This window comes from Akebia trifoliata, chromosome 3 (assembly GCF_017979445.1).
Source record: "Akebia trifoliata isolate Shusen 1 chromosome 3, ASM1797944v1, whole genome shotgun sequence".
Lineage (NCBI taxonomy): Eukaryota > Viridiplantae > Streptophyta > Magnoliopsida > Ranunculales > Lardizabalaceae > Akebia > Akebia trifoliata.
In genome coordinates, this window is record NC_141377.1 from 42883961 (window position 1) to 42909201 (window position 25241).

The 25241-nt window shown below is 36.8% G+C and overlaps 2 protein-coding genes and 3 long non-coding RNA genes across 10 annotated transcripts; 1 reads left to right on the top strand and 4 right to left on the bottom strand.

Moving 5' to 3' along the window:
- Positions 1–340: 340 nt before the first annotated feature.
- LOC147407130 (heme A synthase COX15-like) lies at positions 341–3483 on the bottom strand. Of its 6 annotated transcripts, none has more exons than XM_086435535.1 (5): positions 3075–3462; positions 1720–1758; positions 1424–1637; positions 684–833; positions 341–597 (listed from the first exon to the last, which is right to left on the bottom strand). In XM_086435535.1, exons 2-5 carry the CDS (start codon positions 1738–1740, stop codon positions 554–556), a joined length of 429 nt encoding a protein of 142 aa, XP_086291661.1. In that variant the 5' UTR covers positions 1741–1758; positions 3075–3462; the 3' UTR covers positions 341–553. The 6 variants fall into 6 exon arrangements, 5 of the variants coding, with proteins under 5 accessions (XP_086291661.1, XP_086291663.1, XP_086291660.1 ...); XM_086435537.1 differs by having other exon boundaries at positions 710–833; positions 1720–1951; positions 3075–3459; XM_086435534.1 differs by having other exon boundaries at positions 1720–1951; positions 3075–3459.
- Positions 3484–6155: 2672 nt separating this feature from the next.
- LOC147407131 (uncharacterized) lies at positions 6156–7918 on the bottom strand. The gene is made up of 3 exons (XR_015176713.1): positions 7623–7918; positions 6759–6869; positions 6156–6429 (listed from the first exon to the last, which is right to left on the bottom strand). It is a non-coding gene; the product is annotated as an uncharacterized LOC147407131 (long non-coding RNA).
- Positions 7919–8732: 814 nt separating this feature from the next.
- LOC147407132 (putative inactive beta-glucosidase 33) lies at positions 8733–23461 on the top strand. Its single transcript, XM_086432588.1, has 7 exons — positions 8733–8786; positions 9005–9120; positions 9362–9582; positions 21686–21708; positions 21802–21916; positions 22067–22172; positions 22506–23461. The coding sequence occupies exons 1-7, from the start codon at positions 8733–8735 to the stop codon at positions 22717–22719; spliced, it is 849 nt and encodes a 282-aa protein (XP_086288714.1). The 3' UTR covers positions 22720–23461.
- On the bottom strand, positions 13821–15206 carry LOC147407133 (uncharacterized). Its single transcript, XR_015176711.1, has 3 exons — positions 14564–15206; positions 14324–14423; positions 13821–14222 (listed from the first exon to the last, which is right to left on the bottom strand). It is a non-coding gene; the product is annotated as an uncharacterized LOC147407133 (long non-coding RNA).
- LOC147407134 (uncharacterized) lies at positions 16667–19622 on the bottom strand. The gene is made up of 2 exons (XR_015176712.1): positions 18369–19622; positions 16667–17072 (listed from the first exon to the last, which is right to left on the bottom strand). It is a non-coding gene; the product is annotated as an uncharacterized LOC147407134 (long non-coding RNA).
- Positions 23462–25241: the final 1780 nt, after the last annotated feature.

The window sequence follows — 25241 nt, forward strand, 5'->3', positions numbered from 1 at the left end:
TATACTTCAACAACCAACATGTGAAATATTCTCTCTTAAGATGTCTGAAGCTTCAGCCACCCAATTTTTTTTTCTACAACATAATAATTAAACCACAGAGGCATAATGAAAATGTGGATAGAATCTATGAGCCAAAAATTGGTGATGTAATTATGTGAGACCAGGGCACATCAATGATTTAAATAGACCCCAAAGACCCTATCTTCCTGCCATAGTCACGCGTGGAAATTCTAATTTTGTCGTTGTTAGTTACAAAGACCCAAGAATTAACAAATAACCGAATCAAGAAAAGAAAATTTGCAAGAGATTGAGAAGTTCCAACTTGTTCCCAATTCAACAGTTCTGTATTGAACTCTATAAAAGCATTTCCATTAATCAAAATCTTACAAATTACTAAATATCCAACTGGTAAAAAGGCCTAATGTAGGCTTCGACAAGACTACAACATCAAATGAACCAAGTAACAATAGATTACAGGTTTCCTTTTCATCTCTTTAAATACTTGCCGATCAGCAGCACTACCTTGTCGAAAAATCATAAAGGCTTTCCATGTTCATAACTGCCTAATGAGAGAAGTGTTGATATTCCCAGTGTGACCTGCAATAATGATAAAATTAAGGAAACAGTTACTAAGTAATTACTTAAAAAACGTACTGGCAGTAGGAAAGACACATTTTAAATACACGTGAACACAAAACAACTTGAAGACCAGCCATGCCCATGGTGTTCCCAATTAAAGATTTCACTGCAGGATGTATGTCCAACTTTCTTGTCGCCCACCACAAACCACAGATTGAAAGCAATGTGGTGGTTGCTAGAATACGATGATCGAGCTGTAAAACAATCAAAAAATGAATATAATTTAATTACTACAGAAATAATAATACTTTTTAAAGAACTTCTGGGTATGAAAGGCCTTATTAGCCATTTCTCATTTTAAGCTAGTGCACATAGTTTACTGAATTGGAAGCAAATCAAGTCTGCCTTATTTGAAAAGCATGGTCAATCACAAAAATAGAGAGACTAAATCACCGTAAAGGTTAGGAAAACACTGTCATAAAAAATATTTTGATAGATAACTACAATTTAAACTGTCGAATCGACAAATAAAACCATGAAAGTATCTGTATACCCAATAACTTAGCATGGAAAAGGTTCCCTGTACGGTTGATGTATTCTCAAAGAAGTTGTGCATAAGTGGTTCCATTCTAAAAATATCATCTGGAATCCATGTATAACCCATCTTTGGAAAAGTATTAAAAGCATGACCCTGGTAACCGAGCATGTGATCAACTATTACATCATAATTTGCTTTTGGGTGACAAGTGACAACCACCTAGCCTATCCACTAAATATTTGAAAATAATGGAACAAATGAGAATGGGAATAATTTCATACACATCATTTCCTGCGACAAAAGCACCTGACACAGCAGTAATGCCAACAAGGAAGCTTATAGGGAGGGCAAGTCTCTGAACTTTAGATACCCACGAAGCAAGAGATTCAGAAGGTGGTTCAGGCATGACAATTGAAAAACCAGTCCAAAGAAGGCCACAGTATATAACAAATGCTGATGTAAGATGAGCTGCAAGACGGTAAGGGCGGACTCTCAGCTGAACATATTCAGAAATTGGCTCCTACAAAAGCAGAACCATATTAGTGAATTTCATGACTAAAACAAGTCAACACACATTAAAAAAATGTTAAAGTGCTTCTTACTTCTAAACCACTTTTCACCATCCACCAGCCAATTAGTCCCTGCCCAGCACCAAGTGCAAGGAGACAAGAGTCTCAGACTAAGTTGAAAGGTTATAAATCCCTTGCTAAGAAATATGTAAATGGAAGAGCAAACATGACACCAAGCCCCCTTCCCCACATCCGGTGTGCATATTCCATCCAATATATGAATTTAAAATCTTCAATGCTCATCCATGTTATCCAATGGTTGAGCCTGGATGAATAGAAGGTCAATGTCATGAACCATGTAAAAATTCAGCACAAATTAGATGCATTAAAAGCAAAGATCAAAGAGTTTTATTTAAGGATGAGAAAATTAAAGAAAATAGTTGGATTACTTTCAAAATGAAAATCACATGGGGAGACTAAGTATTAAAAAGAAAAGCAAATCATATAAAAACTACAACAAATTTAAACTTCCCTGCCTAACAATTAGGATTATAGAAGTGCTATAAAAACTCATGTACAGTTTTCATACATACAAATTTTATATAAAGCTATAAAAACTCATGTACATTTTTCATACATACAATTCAGAACCTGAAATTACAACAAAAAAAAAAAAACAAGTTTTTGGACTATGTCCCATATATCAGCTAAGCAGCAATAACACCAACAAATAATAACACTCTCTAATATACAACACACAAATGTTAAAAGCAATTCAACACATTTTTTTTTTCCAATTTAACAAATAGAACCAAAGTTTTTAATAAAATTTTTTTAGTCCTGACCAGAGATGCTTTTCCAAGATACAACCAACCATAAATAAGATTCCAACACACTAGCCATACTCAAACATAGCAGAGCCCCAGTACAAGAGCCTCAGTATCCAATTGAATTTAACTGTGGGTCATATTATTAGAGAGTAGAAAGAGGAAAGATATTTGAAGTCCATAACTCAATCACAAGGAGAATGGACCAACACACACACACACACAATCCCAATCACAAAGAAACTCAAAAAACAAGGATATTAATAGCCTAGAGAACCATGAAACTCTCCAAGGCAAAAGAGTGGCATCTCTCTATCTGATCTACGACCACCCTTTGGTTCTATTTCGATGACTTTCAAGTCTGTTTTAGTATATGTTTCATCATTCTTACAGTTTCATAAAAATTTCATTAATATTTTCACATCATTTCCATGAAAATTGTATCAATTTCCACACTAATCGAAACATTTTCATGAAACGTTTTGATTTCGAAGCTAACTGAAATAGACACCGAATCCACATTTAGTACCTCACATCAACACAAAGATGTGCATAAGCAAAAAACCATTCACCATTTTAGACTAAAAATAAAATAAAAATAAAAATAAATTAAGGGTTTACCTTAGGGTTTCTTTGGAGAGAAAGAGAGAGAGAGAGAGATGAGGACGAAGCTGCGACCTTCGTCGACGCCGTCGCAAACAAAGAGGAAGAAGAAGATCGTCGTCGTTAGCAGACGAAGTTGAAAAAAAACAGATCTGTTTTTGGGTCTTCGTTTTTGGGTGATTCGAATATCAGTTTGAATCGTCGCGATGGGTTGGAATAGTTGGTAGATCGAAGAGTGAAACGAAGAAGATGACGTCGATCTGTTTTTCGATCGGAAGAAGGAGATCTGAGTCGAAGAGGAAGAGAGTGAAGAAGAAGACGAAGATGGATGGAGAAATCAGATCTGTTTTTTTTTTTTTTTTTAATGTTTACGGGGAGGCGTTTGCAAATAACGAAAATTCGTTATTTTACAATCGATTGTACCACTACATCCGATCTGGACCGTAGATCTAACGGAAATCGTATGGCTGATATCGGGGGTCGCGATGAGGGTCGAAATGGAGGTCGTAGGAACGCGACCCTATATATATATATATATATATATATATATATATATAGGGAGCGGTTCGGCGGCCCTAAAGTCTAACAACTTTGTTGCCAAGTTTTTTTGAGCGTTAGATCGAGTGGCATCGGACGGTTCGGATAGAAATCACGGCTTTAAATTAAAAACCACGTTTTTACAAGTTGCCCCCTAATCAATCAATTAATTCTTTATTAAATCCCTCCTCTTCTTCGCACACGAACCTCTCTTCGCACTCTCTCCCAGTTCTTACATAAGAACCGATTCGGCAAAACCCTCTTCTTCTTCGAACTTTCTCACCGGAACTTCGACGCCAACTGTAACTCTCACTCCATCTTCGCACTATCTCTCTCTCTCCCTCTTCTTACACAGAACCGATTCTAAAAACCCTCTTCTTCTTCGAACTCTCTCTCCAAAAGGGAGCTTCGACGCCAACTGAAACTCTCACTCCATCTCAGAACTGAAACTCTCTCGCCCTCTAAAATCCCTCTCTATCTCTCTCTCTCTCTCTCAAGAGAACCCAATGGTTCTCCATCGGATTTTGGCACCCAAACAACAGTTCTCGCCATTGCTGTCACGTGGACATTGCTCAAGAGGTTCTGGTACTGAGTTTTAGTTGAATTACCCATATTATAATTGACACTGATTCGTATATGAAATGGTGTATGTTAGGAAAACAAAATGGAACTGTTGTTATAGTTTTTTTCTTCTTGAATTGTACTCTGAATTTATGAAATGGTGTATGTTTACGTTGGGATGAAAAAATTATAAATGAATGTCTACGGAAAAAATGTAGAAATGGTTCCCAATATGTTTATGTTGCAATAAATGGCCAGTTGGGTTAGGATTTCATGTCCACAAAATGAAGCTATCACATGTTGGTACATAGGTACCAACATGTATGGGTCAACTCATATATGGTCCCATAGGTGTCGAATTTAGATAGTTACGATTTGGTTAACAATTCTGAATGTCAACCAAGAAGCATGCTTCGAAACTTGTAAGTTTAAGATTAAGAGTTTTACTTTCAATTTGGTAAAAAATCCTTCACTATCACAAAAGATTGGAGTGGTAGAGAAGGGTTCAACCCTCAAACATGCAATTTAGCTATGGCCTTCACTATCAGAAGCAATTGCCTTTTCTTTCTTTTTTCCAAGGAACCAAATAATATTTCATAAGCAAATCCTACAGAGTCCATACAATTGTAAATATCAGAAGCAATTTCCTCTTCTATTTTTTTTTTCCAAGGAACCAATAATTTTTTATCAGCAAATCCTACAGAGGCCTGTACACACCACCACCAATGATTTGAGTTCTTATACTAAGACCAATTTTCATAAACCAAAACACTTGTGAATGCCACACAAATCTTGAGGACCATCTAACCATTTTTTTCCCCATGTTGGGAGTTTGTTGATTGTGAATATTCTTTTTTTCTAATCTTTAGGTCCATGTCTTCATTACCTGGGCTTTGTTGTTGTCATCATCACCAACAAGGCAGAGACTGATTCAATGTATACAAGACTTTGCCAATTCAAGAATATTAGATTGTCTCTTCCAGGATATTCCATTGAAGCTTGGTACAACAAATAGCTTGAAGAAGAAAGACGTTGAGCTTCCAACATGAGTGTCTCAGGCTGCTAGTGCAGCAACACGTGCAATCACGACAGGCTCTTTATTGTTTTCTATCAAAGGTCTTTGGCATGTTGGGACCGAGGGAATGACATCACTTGCTGGTGCAATCAATGTCCTCAAAGGCAACAATGATTGGAGGACACCAAAAATGATGGTTTCACCTCCGGGAGGCACCCATCAGAGAGAAGGTTGCATCAGATGATGTTTGCGGACAGAGATTATGAAAGGGTCGAAGAGATGGGCTTGGGAGAGTGGAGGACATGAGCTCAAGACCACATGTTGGAAATACAGAAAAACTTTGGTAATTATTTGGGAATATACCCTTTTCAAAATGTATTCATAAAAAAGTCACAGTATTACACCAACAGCTGATGAGGTTTCCAAAGTTGCTATCTTAAAGAGAATCATAGACTCCAAATAAAGATTCATTGTTGAATTTTTTTGTTGCTTAGAGCTAGATTCATTTTCATCTAATAAGTTCATAACTTTAAGAGCTGGTGACACAAAGTTCACAACTTCAAGGACAGATGACTTTGTTGTGTCATCTTAGCTCTGTTATTCTTACCTTTCGGTCAGCTTAGTTCAAAAAAAAAAAAAAATGAAGAATAAAACTGATAAATTTAGACCAATGATGGTTGCTGTAACAAATCTTTGAGATGATTATAGATCTACCCAAGCAAAGCAATGGCGCCAATCTTTTAGATAGTTTACTTTGAATAAAGGGTAATATACCCCTCAATGTATGAAGGTCATTGTCAAACAGAATACAAAAAGAAGAGAAATAACGGGTCTTGCATTAGCCATCAGCATCCCCACTTGGTAATTCTATTAACATTCCAGCTGCAATAATAACTTTCTTATTAAAATTTCAAAACTAAAAAAATCAATAACAGCAGATGAAAGCTGTGGACTATTTTAATTAGAGCTTCTATTAGCAACCCAACTTTTATACCCCAATTTCTTAAATTTTTTTTTTTATCACACCCCAATTAAAGATTATTACACTCTCAAGCATTACAAAGGTTTGGCTCATATTATAATCTCAACATTACAAAGCATTATAACAAACACACTCGTACAATCAATTCCAATTGTTGTTTACAATTATAATTAGGGTCTGGCATTAGCCATCAGCATCCCCACTTGGAAACATTGAAGTTTCAACCATTTATGTTTTGCTGGTACCCGAGTTGCTACCAAGTCCTCGTATAAACTCATCTGCACAAATCATTCAAAAGTTATAAGCTTGAACACTGAATATGCAGATTAAGTTATAAGCAAGTGACCACCATGTTCAAAATTTATAAGCTCCCCACATTGCAGAAACTTCAAAAGAGAAGGGTTGATGCAGGTACTGATTGCATAAAATCAGGATGGGTTTTAACCTGATTGAATGTAACTAAAGTTTTAATTTCGCAGCAATTCATTTATTAAGTTAGGGGATTGCTATTTGATATGATTTGGGAAGAAAGGATTGGTGTTATAAGTAAAAAAAATTGGTGTTATAAGACATGGACTGATGGACAACACAATAGCACATAACATACCTTCTGTACACAACAGGTACAACTCCCAACTCTGTATTGAGCAATGTATTGGAAGACAGGTTGAGAGAGATCAAAATGGTTCTGAGGAGGGTTACACCAGCCCCCCCGCACCTGCATTGTTTGGGAGAACATTGTTTGGTGGGAAAAAATTAGTGACTGTGACCAAAATGCAGCCAAGCAAGCACCACCTTGTATGTACACAAGAATACATATGTGAATTTTTTAGAACAGTAATGCATGGTGTTTACAGTACCAGGTGAGAACTATAATTAGCAAAGAAAAGTTAAAGGACCTGTGTAAGTTTTATGAGAGCAAAGCTGAATCTAACAGCACTATAATAAGAACTTTTTGAACAGATTTGTACACTAGATTCTTCGTTGCTGTCGCGAGAAATGATCTCGATATAGGCACTTGTAAATTATGAAAAATTAGCATTAGAAGTGCACATGTCTTTTAAAATTTTTCCTACTTTTAAAAGATTTCTTGGTGAACAATGGTAAACAAGTTCGGGTTCGACCATTGTTTGGTAGGGTCTCAGTTCAGATTAGTCGAAATCAGACTTCATAATTTTTTTTTTTGGGATAAAACATCATCTTCAAAACCCATCATATTTAACCTTCTTAAAAATCATATCTTACTCTCAAGATCAACAAAAAAAAAAACAAAAAAAAAAAAAAAACAGGAAGAAAAAGCGAGAAGAACCCTCTTCTTCATATCGTAAAAACTACAAAATTTACAAGGGTAACAATTACAACCCCCAAAAAAAAAACCCCATCCACATTATCTTTCAAATTCAAGAACTACAATAAAAAATAAATAAATACCCAATCGATTTTCCTAAAAAATAAAGAGTTAAATAAATACCCGTTCGATCGAAATAAAAAGAGATTGACGGTGATGGCGACGGCGAGAGAGGGTTGAGAGAGCTCCGAAGACGATGAGATCTCAAGTAAGTTCGAACTGAAACTAGAGAGATCGAGTCACATTCGTCGGCAATGGCTTCGGGTCGTTCGAACTGAGACTTTTGAGAGAGAGAGAGCGAGTGAGCGAGAGAGAGAGAGACAGAGAGAGAGAGAGAGATGGCGTCAAAGTGAAACTTGAGAGAGAGATGGGTTTTAGAGAGAGAGAGAGAGATGGGTTTCAGTTGGGTTTTGTGAGGGAGAGAGAGATTCGAAGAAGAGAATGAGAGAAGGCTTAGGGACTTAAAATAGAATAAAATATTTTTAGAGGGGGCAATTCGTAAAAACGTGGTTTTTAACTTTAAAGCCGTGATTTCTATCCGAACCGTCCGATGCCACTCGATCTAACGCCCAAAAAAACTTGGCAACAAAGTTGTTAGACTTTAGGGCCGCCGAACCGCTCCCATATATATATATATATATATATATATATGCTTTGCAACCATTTTTATTTAAAATTTGAGAAATGCTAGCACAACGCTCCTTAAGAGGAGCACGGCCGTTACTTCTCCCTCGTAAAGACATGTGTAATCTTTAGTTTTAGTAAATATTGGACACGTCCCTCAACTAAAATCTTCTCTCATAGATTATAAAGAAAAACGACTTAAAACCTTAATTATTTTTCCAAAATCAATGATAATCAAATTTTGGAATATGACCATGATGATGATAATGTTGATGGTGATAGTGATGATAATGATAAGGATGATGATGATGAGGGCATTGAAGTCAGGGTGATGATGATGAGGGCATTGAAGATGATGAGGGCATTAGTTTATAAGAAAAGGCCGAGATGAAAGGGGTCGTGGCATGAATCTCAAAACATAAGGAGGTATCTCAAATTTTTAGAAAAGTTTGAGGGATGGATATGTAAAGAAATAGAAAGGACACGTGTGATAGGGGAAGTAACGTAACCATCACGTGGTTCTGGCATTCCAGTTAAAAAAGAAGAAGTAATTTCATTTTATAATGAGATGAGATGAATTGAGGGGCGTCCACGTTAAGTCCAGGAGTTATGATCTCACTAGCGGTAGAGGGCGAAAATGAGTCATCTGTGAAACAACGGAGAGTTCGCCCGATACCCAATAAGATAGAAACTTATTTTCATATAAAATGAAAATAAAAAAACCAACCTGTAATTTCTTCAACGATGGATTCTTCAAGAAAATCAAGTCTTTGAGAGAAAACATTAGAAAATAATTATATGGAGTATTTGTTTGTTGTTGAAAGTGAGAAGGAACAGGGAATGTTCAACCATATGGCTAACGTACATGGTTTCGTTTGTAGGGAAAGCAAAGAGGGCAAATAGGAATAACATTTCTAGCATTTTGGTTGGAAACTTTTACTGATTCATCGGAGGATGTCTCTGCAACAAACAGACTGCTTGATTTTCACCTTGGTTGGTATGTATGATAATCCTGAAGCAGTTGAGGTTTACCCATTGTACCTTTTTTTTGTGTGGCTTTGTTTTGTTTCAAGTTAACATGATAATTGACAAACAATGGGCTTAGACCCATAGCTCAGTTGGTTTGACACATTGCAAAGCTCTTTGAGGCCGTGGGTTCAAGTCTAGCTTACCCATCCAAAAAAAAAAGATACTTGACAAACAATGTCTCATTTAGTTTTCTGCCATCATTGAACCAGGTTCTTTGAGCCCCTTGTATATGGGAACTATCCTGCTGCTATGAGGAGCATTGTGGGATCTCGATTGCCAATTTTTACAGAGAGCGAATCAAAGCAGTTGAAGGTTTCGTTTGATTTCATTGGTTTGAACCATTATTCAATAATGTATGTGCAAGACCGCCCTAGAACCCTGCATAAGTATGGTAGAGACTACGTTCAAGATATCTCTGTTGGAACATCATGTAAGTTAATCTATTGGCTTTTTTGTGAATAAAAAAAATTCCGGGTGTAACAAACAATGTGGAGCCAAAGATTTAAGATGAGTTAGGATACCAAGCTATACTTGTTATTCTTTAAATTAAGTTGAAATTAAGCAATGAACATAACGTCCTTCAGGCAGAGATTTAGAAAGTCAAGTACCCTCATATAACTAACTTTTGAGAGGAATACCTCCTTTCAGAAACTCATGGTCGTTGATCTTGGGGTCTAGTGGAAACCCACAAACTCACAAGTATAATAAAGCATAAGAGGTTTCTTATTGCCATAACCACAATGAAGAAGAGAAGAGAAGAGAATTGAAAACAGATTGGATAGATTTTTGGTCTCAGATGACTGGACATCGTTGTTTTGCCAAGTCTCTCAGATGGCTATTCCAAACCCGGTATCTGATCATTGCCCTATTCAGTTGGTAACAGGGCCATTCAATAGGGGCCCCATCCCGTTCCGTTTTGAGTTGATGTGGTTAAAACACCACAACTTCAACGAGTTGATAACTGATTGGTGGAGGAGATTTTCTTTTGCAGGAACAGCAGGAGAGGTGTTTAGGAAAAAATTGAAGGCCTTAAAGATGGCATTGAAAGAATGGAACAAGGAAGCTTTTGGTAGGGTGGATGCGCAGAGAAAGGATATCCTTTCGAGAATCGAAGAATTGGACAGGAAAGAAGAGATGATTCCAATTTCGTTAAGCGACAGGTCAACAAGAATGAATCTTCGTGAGAAATATCAACGGGTGGCTCTCTTGGAAGAGATCAGTTGGAAGTAGAAATCAAGGATCAGGTGGCTTAAAGAAGGGGATGGTAACACAAAAATTTTCCATTGTATGGCAAATGCCTGAGACAGAAGCAAACATATCACGAGATTGTGCGTGAATGGGGAGTGGCTGGAAGGGGAAGAGGCGGTTGCCAAGGGAATCGTAGATTTTTACTCGAATCTATATACCAATGGTGCTGGTGAGAGACCGAAACCTGATTTGTTGCAGTTTGATAGAATCTCTGAATCACAACGCGAATGGTTGGAAAGACCCGTTGTAGAAGATGAGGTGTGGGAGGTTATCTCCAACATGAAGAGTGATAAATCACCGGGTCCAGATGGATTTCCCGTGGAGTTTTACAAAACTTGTTGGGAGGTCATCAAGGGCGACTTCACCGCCTTAATCGATGAATTCTTTAGAGAAGGTGTATTGGACCGCGACTCTAATTGTACTTTTATCGCTCTAATTCCAAAGGTGGCGAGGACGGAGGATATTAAGGACCTTAGGCCCATCAGTTTGGTGAATACTAGCTACAAAATTATCACGAGCATCCTTGCCAGAAGATTGAAAGGGGTCATCCAAGGGCTAATAGGGCGTAACCAGAGTGCTTTTGTCAAAGGCAGACAGATTCTGGATGGAGTCCTAATCGCAAACGAGTGCATCGATTCTAGACTGAAATTTGGCGAGGCGGGGGTGGTGTGCAAAATAGACTTTGAGAAGGCTTATGATCACGTAAATTGGCAATTTTTGGATTATATGCTGGGGAGGATGGGATTTGGTAGGAAATGGATCACTTGGATTATGGCGTGTGTGACTTCTCCAACTTACTTGGTATTGGTGAACGGAACCTCTCACGGATTCTTTAGGGGTACGAGAGGCCTAAGACAAGGGGATCCTATATCACCTTTCTTATTCATCATAGTGGCAGAAGCATTTGGCAAGATGATGGAAAGAGGGGTTGCGAATGGATCTTTTTCGGGGTTCTCAGCAGGGGCAGGCTCGGTTTCTATTCCTCACCTCCAATTCGCAGATGATACCCTAGTCTTCTTGGATGACTCCATAGACCAAACCAGGAGGTTAGGCGGATTGCTTTGTTGCTTCGAAGCGGTGTCAGGCATTCCAGTCAATACGAGGAAAAGTAAGGTCCTTTCGGTCGGTTTGACTAGGTGTGTAAGTCTCTTGGCAGCTTCATTGGGTTGGCAGGTGGGAAGCTTACCTTCTACCTACTTGGGAATGCCTCTGGGGGCTCCCTATAGGAGGGTGGCGATTTGGGACCCGATAGTGGAGAGAATAGAAAGGAAACTAGCTATGTGGCAAGCCAATTATCTTTCGAAAGGAGGAAAGTTGACTTTGATAAAGAGTGTCCTTTCTAGCATTCCGATATATTTTCTCTCTCTTCTCTCAATGCCTCGAAGAGTAGAACTAAGGTTAGACAAGCTGTTCCGTAACTTTCTATGGCATGACAAAGTTGGGAATAGAAAACATCATCTTGTCAATTGGAAACATGTTTGTTCTTTTAAGAAGCAGGGAGGCCTCGGTGTTAGGAGGCTCGGGGAGATGAACGTGGCCTTAAAAGGAAAGTGGTTGTGGAAGTTTGGGAATGATGGGGACAGTTTATGGAGACAAGTCATAGAAAGCAAGTACAAGTCGAGCCGGATGGGATGGGAGAGTGGATCAACAAGACAACCATATGGGTGCGGGTTATGGAAGGGTATCATGAAGATCATCCCCTTGTTCAAGATGAGAATAAAGTTCAGGGTGGGCAAAGGCAACCGTGTAAGGTTTTGGGAGGACATTTGGTATGGCAATCGACCGTTAATGGAGGTGTTCCCAACCTTGTATTCTATATCCTCGAAGAAAGGGCAAGCAATCACATCCGTCCGGCGAATTACGGGAGGAAAATGCACATGGGATCTTGGACTTCCTAGAGACATAAACGAGCTAGAACTACAAGAAGTTGGAAGATTAGTAGGAGGGGCTTCTAGTATCGAGATATGTACGGGAAGGGAAGATGAGAGAATATGGTCGGAAAGTAAGGACGGAAGGTTTACGGTACGCTCATTCTACCAATCCTTGTGCAATAATGGGGATTCTTTATTTCCTCATGCTTCTATTTGGGGACCAAAAGTGCCAAGCAAAATCGCCTTCTTTACGTGGACGGCGGCTTTAGGTAGAATTCAAACTACGGACTTGTTGATGCGGCGTGGTTGGTGCGGGGCGAGTTGTTGTGTGTTATGTATGGATAATGGAGAATCATCGGATCATCTTTTAATCCATTGCAAGTTCTCACATGGCATTTGGGGTCACTTTTTGAAGTTATATGGGGTATCAACTTGCTTACCGAATTCAGTTAAGGACATATTCATGGGTTGGGCGTCAATTGGTCAATCGTTTGGTGGGACAAAAAGGTTGTTGTGGAATATTACGCCATTTGCAATTTGCTGGGGGATTTGCTTTGAAAGGAATAGACGCATTTTTGAAGGGAAACAGAAGGATTGTCTAGAAACAATTATGTCCATCTTGGGTATTATATTTTGTTGGTCCAAAGTGTATAAGGAGCTTAGGGGTCTATTTTTTGAAGATTTTGTGTATAAGTGGGATAGGATATGTTCTAATTTTGAGTAGTGCTGTCTTGTAAGGCCTCCCCAGGTTGGTCATCTCGACTGATTTTGGGTTTTTTACTGGAATACAATACTATTTATCAAAAAAAAAAATTGAAAACAAATCTTGAGAGGAAGTAGTTTCTACTAAATTGAAAATAATTTATTTAAAAACTAACATAACAAGGCCACCCATGTTTTTTTATCTTGCTTCACCCCTCACATGAAAAAACCACCTCTACTTGGTCCTCACAACCTCAACACTACGTCATATTGCGGGAAAAACGACTGTCTTGAACAGTCGTTTTTGACAAAAACGACTGTCCTTGCAGTCGTTTGCGTAGTCGTTTTAAAAGGAGTCGCGATTAAAATGCGACTGCTGAAGAAAGTCGGAAAAAACGACGGCTTTCGACCGTCAAAACGACCGTCGAAAAACAACGACGGCTTTAGTCCGTTAAAATGACCGTCGAAACAAACGACGTTAATGAATTTAGATCTCAGGATTTGGAACGGTTTGTAACCGTTCCAAAAACTCATAATTTGGAACGGCTTAAAACCGTTCCAAATCTGAAAGCACTCCTCAAAAAAAATATACCTTAGACATCGATTAGAATCCGATGTCTATAAAACTGATGTCCTAAATCTTAGACTTTGGACATCGATTACAAACCGATATCTAAACTTTTGAAGAAAAAAAGAGATATATGCCCATACGGATGGGATTTGACAAAAAAATGTGGAAGCAATATCTTAGAGCACAGATAAAACTTACCAAAGTAGATCAAAGGGCTTGTCGAAGACTGACTAATTGTTTCTTTCACATTAGATACTCTCTCGAGACAATTTGTCGTTAAAACTTTTACGTTACGCGATTATGATACTAATAAGAACATAGAGCAATGAATTGATGCTAATAATGGCAAGGGCTATTACCTGATGGGTCACGAAGACAATCTCAGATCGGAATGGTACAATCCAACCCCTTGGCGGCGTTATCGAGGAATATCATTGCCATTCCAGTTGCAAGCCTGGTGTGAGCCTCCAATGCTAAGCACTTCTCAATATCTTCATGCCAGTTAATGACACCTACATTCGAGTATAGATAAGGACAATTGATGGCCTTTATGTCCTCTTGTTTAAAACTAGACTTGATGGAGCCAATAACCAAGATATCATGAAGAATTGACATACTAAGAGCACGGACATGTGCACTTGGATGAGAAAGGCATTGAGTGGTAGCTGGAAGGTGACACTGCATATACAAGGATAGTAAATCACATTATTAATAAGGGGTTTATTTGTGCTTGGATGTGAGACTAGATTTGAAAACGTCAACTTCGGGTAAAAGTTTACCTTCAAAAGGTTCGAGAGTGATTCTTTGATGGCCAAGCTGGAATCTCCCCATTTAAGCAGAAGCTGGACTGCTCTAGCTGTTGCTTCCAAAAGCTGCACACTAATTAACAGTAATAAAACATGTAGTAAGCGTTATAATTAAAGAGGTGCACAATCTAATAAGGTCACAAAGCTCTCTTAAATGGGAATATAAGGTGAAACACGAAGAAGAAAAATAAGTATATTTACTCGCAATAGTACCTCTAGTTGTGGTAAAGTGCACGTTTCTCCATCGGGGAGCATTCCATCTGTGGCACGTTGTAAAAGATCTGGAGAACTAGATAGAATTACCAACGATTCTGGGCAATCATGATTTCTCATTAGCTCCACCATTAATTTTACTATCCGTTGATTAATAATCCATGTATTTTGATCTTGCTCACCATCTCTAGCAACCCAAGAAAAATAATCTGTCACTCCATAGAAAAATAAATCCACCTGCACATAGAAAAAGTAAACTTGAAACATCACAATTGAAAAAATTGGATTCATCAACTAAGTGCACAAACAGAACCATCTGCTAATAACAATACGAGTGGGTTCGATTTGAGCTTGCCGAAATGGTCCAACTTGTTAGACAGAATATCCCTTATGAGATCTGGGTCCATTATGTTTATCCTAGGAGTTGTTCCATACCAAATAACAGACATTTTATTTGTATTCAATAACAAATTCAATTCTTATATGTTGATTAAATGTAAAGAATCAAAGATCTTCTACTTCAGTTGTTGAAAGATTGATTCTGATATAATATATGGTTGGCCAAATTGCTTTTCTCAACCAAAACAAACCTTACCTTAAAACATCTCCAAGTAACTTTTCTTAAAGGTATGTAAAATGACTAAACCATGAATAATTTGTAGGTAAAATATTCGTGTATAATTAGTGAATAATGTGGAGAATTAAGAAAAACGACTATCTAAGACAGTCGTTTTTTGCGATTGTTAAAAACAGTCGTTTTACTGTCATTTTTTCCAACTGTCAAAGACAGTCGTTTTTAAAAAACCACTCATTTTAAAACGACTCATTTTGCGACTGTAGGAGCAGTCATTTTTTTAAAAAATGACTGTCTTGGACAGTCGTTTTTGACACATTATGACGTAGTGGTAGTATGGACCCGCCCCTTCACAGGATCTAATGAGGTACCCACTGGGCAGCATTTCAGCTTTCACAAAATGCTGCAGTGGTGGCATGCTCGGACAACCCTGAGTATAGCTAAGTGATCTTTCACAAACTTGAGAATTTCATAGCACATGTGACACAGTCAAGCAACTCCATACAGCTCTCAAGAGGGGGAAAAAAAAGTTCCCTTCTCCCATTACAGGGGTCTACAGTCATGGGTTTCATACCATAAGATTGCCAAACTCCAAAACAGAAGTGTAGCACAGCAACTAGAAGTCACGAGCTGGAGCCAATGTTGTAGGGGCATAAAGCTAGATTAAGAGAGAAGAATTTAAAACAGAATTAAAAATTAAAATAGTGGAAGAAGATAAGAGAATACTATAAAATTATGTTCTAAGTATGTGGTAACTACGTTTTGCACTAGTGTCCACAAAGTTCTAATGGCATCTTGGATTTTTCTGTGAGGACTTGAAAGGACAAAAAAATGATCTTTTATTCCACATTTAGATTAAAATATAAACCACTTCTATATTTTGATTAAATTATAAACCAAGTGTTTAATGGAAGGAAAAAACAACAAAATTCATGGTCGAAAGGCCGTGGAATTTGGATAACTAAAATTCGTCGGGTCAGGCCTAACAATTTATTTTGTTAAACTTCGCAATTTTCACGTAGTGGGAGAACCACCTTTGTGATTGATTAGGTGAAGGGTTGGCTACCTCATGGGGGCTAAACCCTTTTGAACCCAGGTCCATGGCATCAATACCCATAGATTTTACCAATAATTATCACATTAAATCTGGTCTAGAATTAAAAATAACAATACAATCGGATTCCAATCAGATCTGTGTTTAATAAAATTTTTAATGGAGTGTTACCATTTAGGTAACCATGTTGGACATCGACTGACATGAACTATTTAAGACTAGATTTAGAACAAGTATGATTTAAGAGCTTAAAGAGAAATACAACCCAAGTAGTGTGCGTGCAAGATTGTTATTTTCCATATACTCATAAATTAGCAACAGCTGATTTCCTTCAATACAACATCCAAATGGTTTGATGAGATTTGGGTGTTGTAAAGCAGAGATCATGCCTATTTCATTTACAACGTGCTTTGACTCTATAAGTAGTCGATATCTAGCACATACTCAACAACAATTAAAAAATACAGGCATCAAATGAATAACTAATAAACAAGGATCCGACTGGAATAAATACCAACTATCCTGGTTCTAAGCACCTATTTTAGAACCAAAACAACTACAACAAAAATACATGTTACTGTAGTTTCTGGTTCTATGCATTTAATATCCAATCTGAAACAAATAGAACCTAGAACTGGCATATATATAATTTTCATCCATGAGATAAATATTTGTATTTGAGGCATATGGTATCATTCCTTTCTTGAAATAACTCATTTTCTAAGCTTGTGACACATCTCCTTTCAGTCTAACACCTAAAAATAAGAAAGGAAAACACTCTCATCAGGGTGTCCTACATAACACAACCTTATACTACATACCTCATCCTGCCAAAATAAATTAATATTCTTTGGAAAGAGAGGTGCCAAGTAACACAAGACCTGCAAGGACCAAAATTAAAAAATAACAATAATAAATTAAGAGGAGTTGTTTCCTGAACTGAGTATAACACTCCATCGCAAATGACTTGCATAACACTAAAAGGTACTTACTATTAAAAACACAACTAGGAAAACTAGCAAACAAACAAAAAGGTAAACCAGTAACACTCTTTAGCTAAATTTCGCTAGCATAATGTACTTTAAAACCTCTCACTTTATCTACTATTTAGGAAAGTCATTTCAGTAACTGATATAGCTTATGTTTAGAAAATGGTTCCATCCGAACCGAAGATGTGAAATAACTGAACCATTCTCTCCAATTTGTGTGAACTTGTCAGCTTATTGAATTTTGGTGGTCAGTACATTTTTCGTACCTGTGTCAAACACCAAACCAAGCATAGTTCTCTCTTTTATATGGCTCCAGAATAGTCCCCCTTCCTTTAAATTTGGGAGCATCAGAGAGAAATCCGGAGAATCAATGTAATATTCTAGTTGCTACACAGACCAATCACCATGACCAAACTTACCTCAGTCTGTGTAGTAAGCATGGTCATTAAGTTTATGCATGCAACTTAAAGTAGCTAGAAAAATGTGAAGGAATATTTTTATTAGAGGGATTAGTAGTTTAAAACGAGTGCCTGATGTCAAGTTTTTCTTATGGTGTTGACCAAAATAGTCATATACATTGGCTTATGCACTTGAATAAAAAGCTATCATTTCCTACATACTTTTCAAGGACAAGACTTCCACTAATTGAGGATAAAATATTGTGATTAACTAATTATATCTTTGTTTTCTTTTTTGCTACGTCATTTAATATAACCCAAGGGCAATCTTCTCCCTAATCGATATTCTTACTGAAAGCACTTTCCAGTTAAACGTACTTAAAATTATGATATATGTGTAACTGTCAACAAAAATTATGTCAGTAAAATAATAAAACAATTAACAATCTTGTGTACCTTTCTTTCCTTTTCCTTCAATCATATAGAAACATCTTTGAAGCTTACAATTAAGTTTATCAGTTAATAATATTAGACCACTTGTATTAGCAGGAATCATGCCAAGTGCTCCTATTCTTAAATGAAACAAACAATGCCACAACTATTGTGCACAGAAAGAAATGTAGAAGACAATTGTGCACAGAAAAATGCATATATCAACATTATAACATCTATAAAGAATCATAAAATTTAACCAATTCAAAGGACGAACCCCTCCCCCCCCCCCCCCCCCCAAGAAAAATTTTAAGGATAAGGGTTTGATGATGATGAATGGGTGAAAAATTGGAGGTACCTCGTCATTTATTTCGTTGAGTTGATCGAGAGAACCTCTTTAAAATGAAAGAATGAATGTTACTCCATATGTATGCTGCCAATGCTATATATATATATCATAGAAGGATCTTCGATGCATCAACAACACCTTTGAGCTAGACTTAAAGCTTCAATTGAAAAAACAATACCACCCGGTAGCACCATGTTGCATATTGGGACACTTCCGTGGGGCTTGACACATCTTTTACAGAGAGATTGAGACACAAACCAAGTAAATAAACTACATAAAACTTTTAATATACTTCGTCTACATCAGACTATAAAGGGAAAAAACTTCAATAAAGCCACACAATCCACATAGGAACACCACGACATTAGGATCCCTCCTAGAGGAAAATATCAAATGATGCAAAATACAATAACCCAATTTAAATAAACAAATACAATATTGCATTCCCTCAAGAGTCCAATCTAGTAAAGAAGCCTAGTTGGCAATGCCTGGCAGATCACCTATACAGGATTTAAAAAATAGTGCCGATTTTGTTGTTTCTGCAAGTGTATACCCTTCAGCCTCTTATGAAGTTAATTAATAGAGATAATAATATAAGGAATTATATATATGCTGAGGATACATAAAATATCTCTACCAAATGATAGAAAATATGTATATGTGACGAGTGTGCTGAAAAGTATAAATTCTTTAGCCGATATGTAGGATTAACCAAGTACTTCAAGATTGAGGTAGTAACCATGAATATCATGTCTACTAAACATGTGAATTAAAATATTAAATTGTTCAAATATATATCGAAAATATGTATAATTAAATGAATTTGAACTAGATTTGTATGTACTTTACTCTTTTTTTTTTTTTATGAAATAAATAGTGCTTATCATGCTTTGTCAATTCTTCATAGAGCATTATTATCACAAACAACCTATTACTTGTTGATGTACAATTCAAAAATATCATAGAAGTAAAAGTAGAAGCAAAACACATACAACAGAGGAGAGGAGAACCCAAGTAAAAGCCCTGTGCAATCTCTCCTCCAAAACAAAATATATATATATTTTATAAGGGATTTTTTGACCTGCTATGCAAGCACACCTGACAAAGCAAAAGGTCGGATGACAAAGTGTACAAGTTGAGATTCAGCAGAGATTGTATCATTACCTTGCTAATATGGAAGAGTAGATATTACTCCATACTACGCTAGTGCTAGAATGTATATCAGAAAGAAGAAGAAAAAAATGTAAAGGTCAACGTAGACTCCAAGAACCTACCCAAAATAATAAGCTTTCTTAATTTCACAATATTCCTCAACTCTACCATGGGGAAGCATTTCCTTTTGAAGTACCTCTTTGGCATACCTATAAAGGACAGAAGCATGTAGTTCTCCTAAACATACATATCTTCACATAGACAACGTACATCATGAAGACATGAACAAAACTATGAACTAAACATACTCAATCATTTTTTTCCCTCATCACACCTATGGTGGATCTCCCTTTCTAAGTGTGTGAGCATTTTGTTGAGTAAGTGAGTGCCTTAGTGAAATCAAAGGAACTCCTTGGACTCTTAGGTGAGGCTATATTAGGGGATTAGCTTGAGTGCCACACATACTCTATGCGACAAGAGGCTAAGTTAATGCCAATGTGGAAAAGTATATCAAATCTTGGAATCAAATATAAATACATTCAGACAAAATCTTCTTTGAGCACTTGAAGAGCATAATAAATCAAGTAAAAAAGGCTATTTCCTACCAACATTTTTTCTTTATAATCTAGAACTCCAGAAATAGGAAAAAAAAACAAAACACTTTTAGCTCAAGTAAGATAAATCGAAACAATTTTTGAAAAAAAACATCCTTCAATTGGGTGTCTGGTCAAAGTTTCAATTTTCCTAATTACCAAATCTCAACAAACCATAACAAAACCAATTGAATTCTAATTACTAAAAAAAATACTCAGATCATTCAACAACCATAAAGTAGTTCGATCCACCAGTGTAGAAACCTCATGTGATCAAAGAATATCAAAATCTCAAGTCTCGAAAGATGGAACGAAAGATAAAGAGAGTAAAACCTTACCTGAACAGAGAAATCGGAAGAGTCGTTTTGTTCTTCTTTGATTGAATCGAAGAGCAGTGAGAGATGCGATTAATCTTGAGTTCCAATCGAAGAACATAAACCCTAATTTTTGAGTTCTTTTCATTTTCGACTTGTGACCTCTGCGAACGCTAGATCTAGGAATTTGTGGAGGGTGAGAGTGCGCGAACCCTAGGTCTGGGATGCTATGGAGAGAGAGAAAGTGTGTGTATGCGCGCGCAAACCCTAGATCTGATTAAGATTTGTAGATTTGAGACAAATTTGGGAAGCGAGGTCATAAACCCTAGATCTGGAATGCTGTGGATAGAGGGTGCGTGCGAGAGACAGATACAAAGATGAAGAGTGTGATCTAGAGTTTTTAAGAGAGAGAGAGAGAGAGGGCGGGAGAACGAGAGAGAATGAGAGATCGAGAGAACGCAAGAACGAGAGTCATTTTTCTCTCTCTCCGACTGGGGAAGAAAGAGTATTCTTAGAGTGGCTATTGGCACCCCAACTTTTACTTATTCCGTATAAACGACGCTTAAACGACAGCTAAAAACTGTCGCAATTAACGACAGTCTTTAGCAGTCGTTTTTAGCGCAATTACGGCGTCGTAAAAAACACAATATGACGTAGTGCAACCCATATGTCTATATAAAAAATTACAATCCTAATGCAACTCAAACAAATCTAGACTTATTATTACCTCCCATAAACTACTTAAATAATAAATAAAAAATGACTAGAATTAACTGGACCAATAATACTCCAATTACTATTCAAACTTGTGTTATTCATGTGGGATGGATTCCACAGTCTCTGACAAAGACAAGCTTAGATACACCAGGCAAAATGCAGTATATAGCCATGTTTTAAAAATTGAACCGTTGGCCAAATGTGGTTCCCAGAACATCAATTTCTTTCTTTATTATTGATTGTTAGTATTTCATAAACATCCCTTTATTTAGAGGCTCATATCTATCATGTGCATCTTCCTGGTTTATGAAGGACCATACATTCCCCCATTTACGCATTCTCAGCTTTGTTTCAAAATATGACCACAAAAACCAATCTCAACAAGGGTATCTTTGGATTGAACAAATCAAGTGCTTGCTAGTTACATTGTTGGATCATGTTTATTGGGAGGTGTCATAGGCCTAGAGTGGTGGTGATTGTTATTTGCTTGTGTTACTCTTGCGTTCCATTATGATGGCTGATCAATGGCAGTGTCATGCTTTTGATGCAGCTTCAAGAGGGCCGAGAGCAAAGGTAAGATACTAAAGAGAGTACTCATTACCATGGTGGGATTTGGGAGCCAAGAATTAACATTTTAACTAACGTAAGTATAGGACTTCTGTCCAGGATTTGACTAGGCTGAAAGCCAGTGACATACCTATAGATTCGAGGGGACTACAAAGCTTGCTGGAATATGTCAAGCTAAAATACGGAAATCCTGCAGTTGTAATCCATGAAAATGGTACTCCTAAAGACTTTTTTCTCTTCAATTTTTTTTTTCTTTTCTGCCCTAGAAATCTCTACTTTTTGGCAATCATGGAATAAGTAACCTGGATATTGTCTTGATTAAAGAATATACTTTTGACATATATGGGATAATGCATGAAATCAGGATATCGGATGGATGGTGATTACTCGTCCAATCTTGCAGCTCGCAATGACACAGAAAGAATAGCATTCTTGGAGAGTTACATTGAAACCTTGCTTCTATCGATAAGGTATTTTTCGTCCTCTGCTAATGGTCTCCTTGGAAAGCTAGACTGCTATAATTGCTGGATCTTCTCAATCTTCATGGGCTGGGTTGTTTTCACATTTTGTGATTTTTGCATATGGTTGAAGGTTGCCTTTCCCAGTGGAAATAGTCACTGATGCGATGAACACATAAACCGTTCTAATTGTAGTTTCTCTCATTCATTCTCTATCTAAACACTATGAGGGTTCATATAATTTCATCCAGAACGAAATTCAATTTTTCTTTAGTAATGCCAGATATTTTGCCCAAGTTCTCTGTGTGACACCAAGCCTTACTTGTGAATGACATTAACTTGCAGGAATGGATCAGATGCCAGGGGGTACTTTGTGTGGTCCTTCATGGATTGTTTTGAGAAATTATTTGGTAATACTACCCATTTCGGTCTTTATGGAGTCGACTTCAATGACAAGGATCGAAAGAGGTATCCTCGGATGTCTGCCCACTGGTATTCCGCCTTCCTAGGAAGGACTGCAAGGAAACCAGAAACATCTACTTACTTGTTCAGTGAGTAAAAGGGGGCTGATCCAGTAGCTCAAATGGGCATTCTCTGTGTTACAAACTTGACATTGTGAGTTCGATCCCAGCTTTTACCATATATTATTGATCCACCTTTTTATTATTGTTTCCTTTCTTAAGCTCAACGGAAATAGTTTTCCCACAATGTAGTACAACACTTGTATTCGTATTATGTTCATGTTTTCCAAATAAATATAGTATAACCTGTATGAAAACATCTTGATTTATGTCTCGAGTCTCAAATCGAATTGTGAGATCTTAACAATCTGCTTTTTAGTTCACGAGAACCAATACTCCCTTGTCTTGATGAAAAGAAGCTGTGTTTGACTTCTAGGTCGAGGGTTCAAGTAATGGTGCTTGAAGAAGAAGAAACATCTTGATTTACTTAATGAAAATTTTAGTTCGTGATGTTGTTTCTGAAACTCTGAACTAACATGGAATGTCAAAGCATGATGTTACTGGTCCATATGGACGCATGATGAATCCAGTCATAGCTTTTGCATGTCGTGATGATTGTAGGTTAACCCTATTTCGTTGGGGCTTATTTATTGTTGTTTTCTGCGGAAGAAAACATTATACTTCTTTTTGGCCTTTTTCGATGGATTATGTCAATCCACTTGTCCTTGCGAAGTTGTTTGAACTCATCTGTGCTACTTAATCCCAGCAGTCGTTTCTTGTTTACTTATTCTCATTTAGTTATGTTTTATTTCGAAGTACATGTAAAGATACCATTGGACACTGCTATAGTTAATTTCTTATAGGAAAATGCTGGAATGACACAGGGTATTTACTGTGATTCTCACAAGTCTGACGTGGGACGTGAACATAACCATAGATGTGTTTCTTCGTGATACGAGTAAAAACCATCTACGGTTATGTATGCATCTCCACGTCAGAATTGTGAGAATCACAGTAAATCCTGTGTCTCCCCAGCAGGACTCTTTCTTATATAGACATGCGAGGGTGGTTTAGAAATGAAAAATGCTGAACTAACTTTGGTGGACACTGTGTTCAATACTGTGCTGATGTGGCAGTCTGCAAAGAATCATAGATTTTTTGCCTTGTATCTCAAGGAAACCAATCTATGGTTCCCACACTGCTACATCAGTGCAGAGTTGAACAGTGTCCCACGAAGTCGGTGTAGGATGAACCGTTAGACGATGTTGAAAGATACTGTTAGATATTGACATACTTTTTTTAAAGAGAAACTAGTGATGGCATGTGTGTGACAAAAATTAGGATTTATATAAAATTAATATTTTTATAATTAATTTAGGAAGATTATACATTTCAAATAAATAATCCAGTATTATATGGTATTTTTCATTTGAAATATTGCAAGGTTATTTTTCTAATTTGAAATATTATACGATAATTTTCAAATATGACAAAAATATTTTTGCAATTTCATATATTAACTAACACAACTTTGATGATTACATAACAAGATGAAATTTTTTGTAATTAAAAATAATAATTAACTAACGTTGTTATAGGAGGTGTAATTGTAATTGTAATTTTATTCATTTTAATTGGTAAAAATTATTAGAATACAATACTAGGTTGTACTGCATTATTGTATATAGTAAGGCATTTGATCATTATCTTACGACAAGACATGTAGTTATGTGGTTGTGTAACTATTGTTATAATAGAATAGGAATAATGTTCATTAAAAAAGAGATCTGATTAATAACTAGATGTGTTGGTCACATTGATCTTCTATTTTGTCGAAATTTGTTGATTGCTTTATATGAATTTAGATTGGAAAAAAATATCCTTTGTTCTAAAATCACCGAAGAAAAGGTTGGTCATAAATTTGGAGAGTTTGCTTCTATACAAAAAAAGATCTCCGAGAACTAATATTGGTCGGGGATAAAAAGAGGAAAAAGTGAGTCTAAGCGCAAGTGGAATGTAAAGGAAAAATATTGAAATGTGAGGGGGACATTGTTGAAAGAAAATTTTGATATTGAACCACACATACATTGTCATATTCCCTTAAGATACTCTTGCGTCTTCAATAGGATGACATATCCCTTGATCTTGATCTAGGTCTTCTTTAAGAGACTAATTGTAAATTACCCAACTATCGTCATCTCTAACCTCTGGTCAAAATCACAATAACTTTTCTCTCCTGAATCAGTCATTTTCAATTTCTAGGATAAATTCTTTTACCCACATCATCAACCTTAAGGTTCTATCTCATTCAACCTTCAAATCTTAAAATCAAAATAGGAGTTTTGCAGAGTTAAAATATGATGCATTTTTGGGGATATGAAAGGCAAGAGATAATTGGATAGGAAAATCAAAGGGGTTCTACAAGATGTTGATATCAAAAAGGGTAAGAGATTGAAGGTGACGGAATTGGATAATCAAGTACCAAAACATATATCCCTAAGTAGTTTTCGCTATGCTTTTATTGAATTTTGATTGGCATTCGTTGATTGGTTTAGCCAAACATTCCTTTTTAAAATAGTAAGATTTTAAGTCTTACTAAGGGTCTTTTTGCTCAAATGGA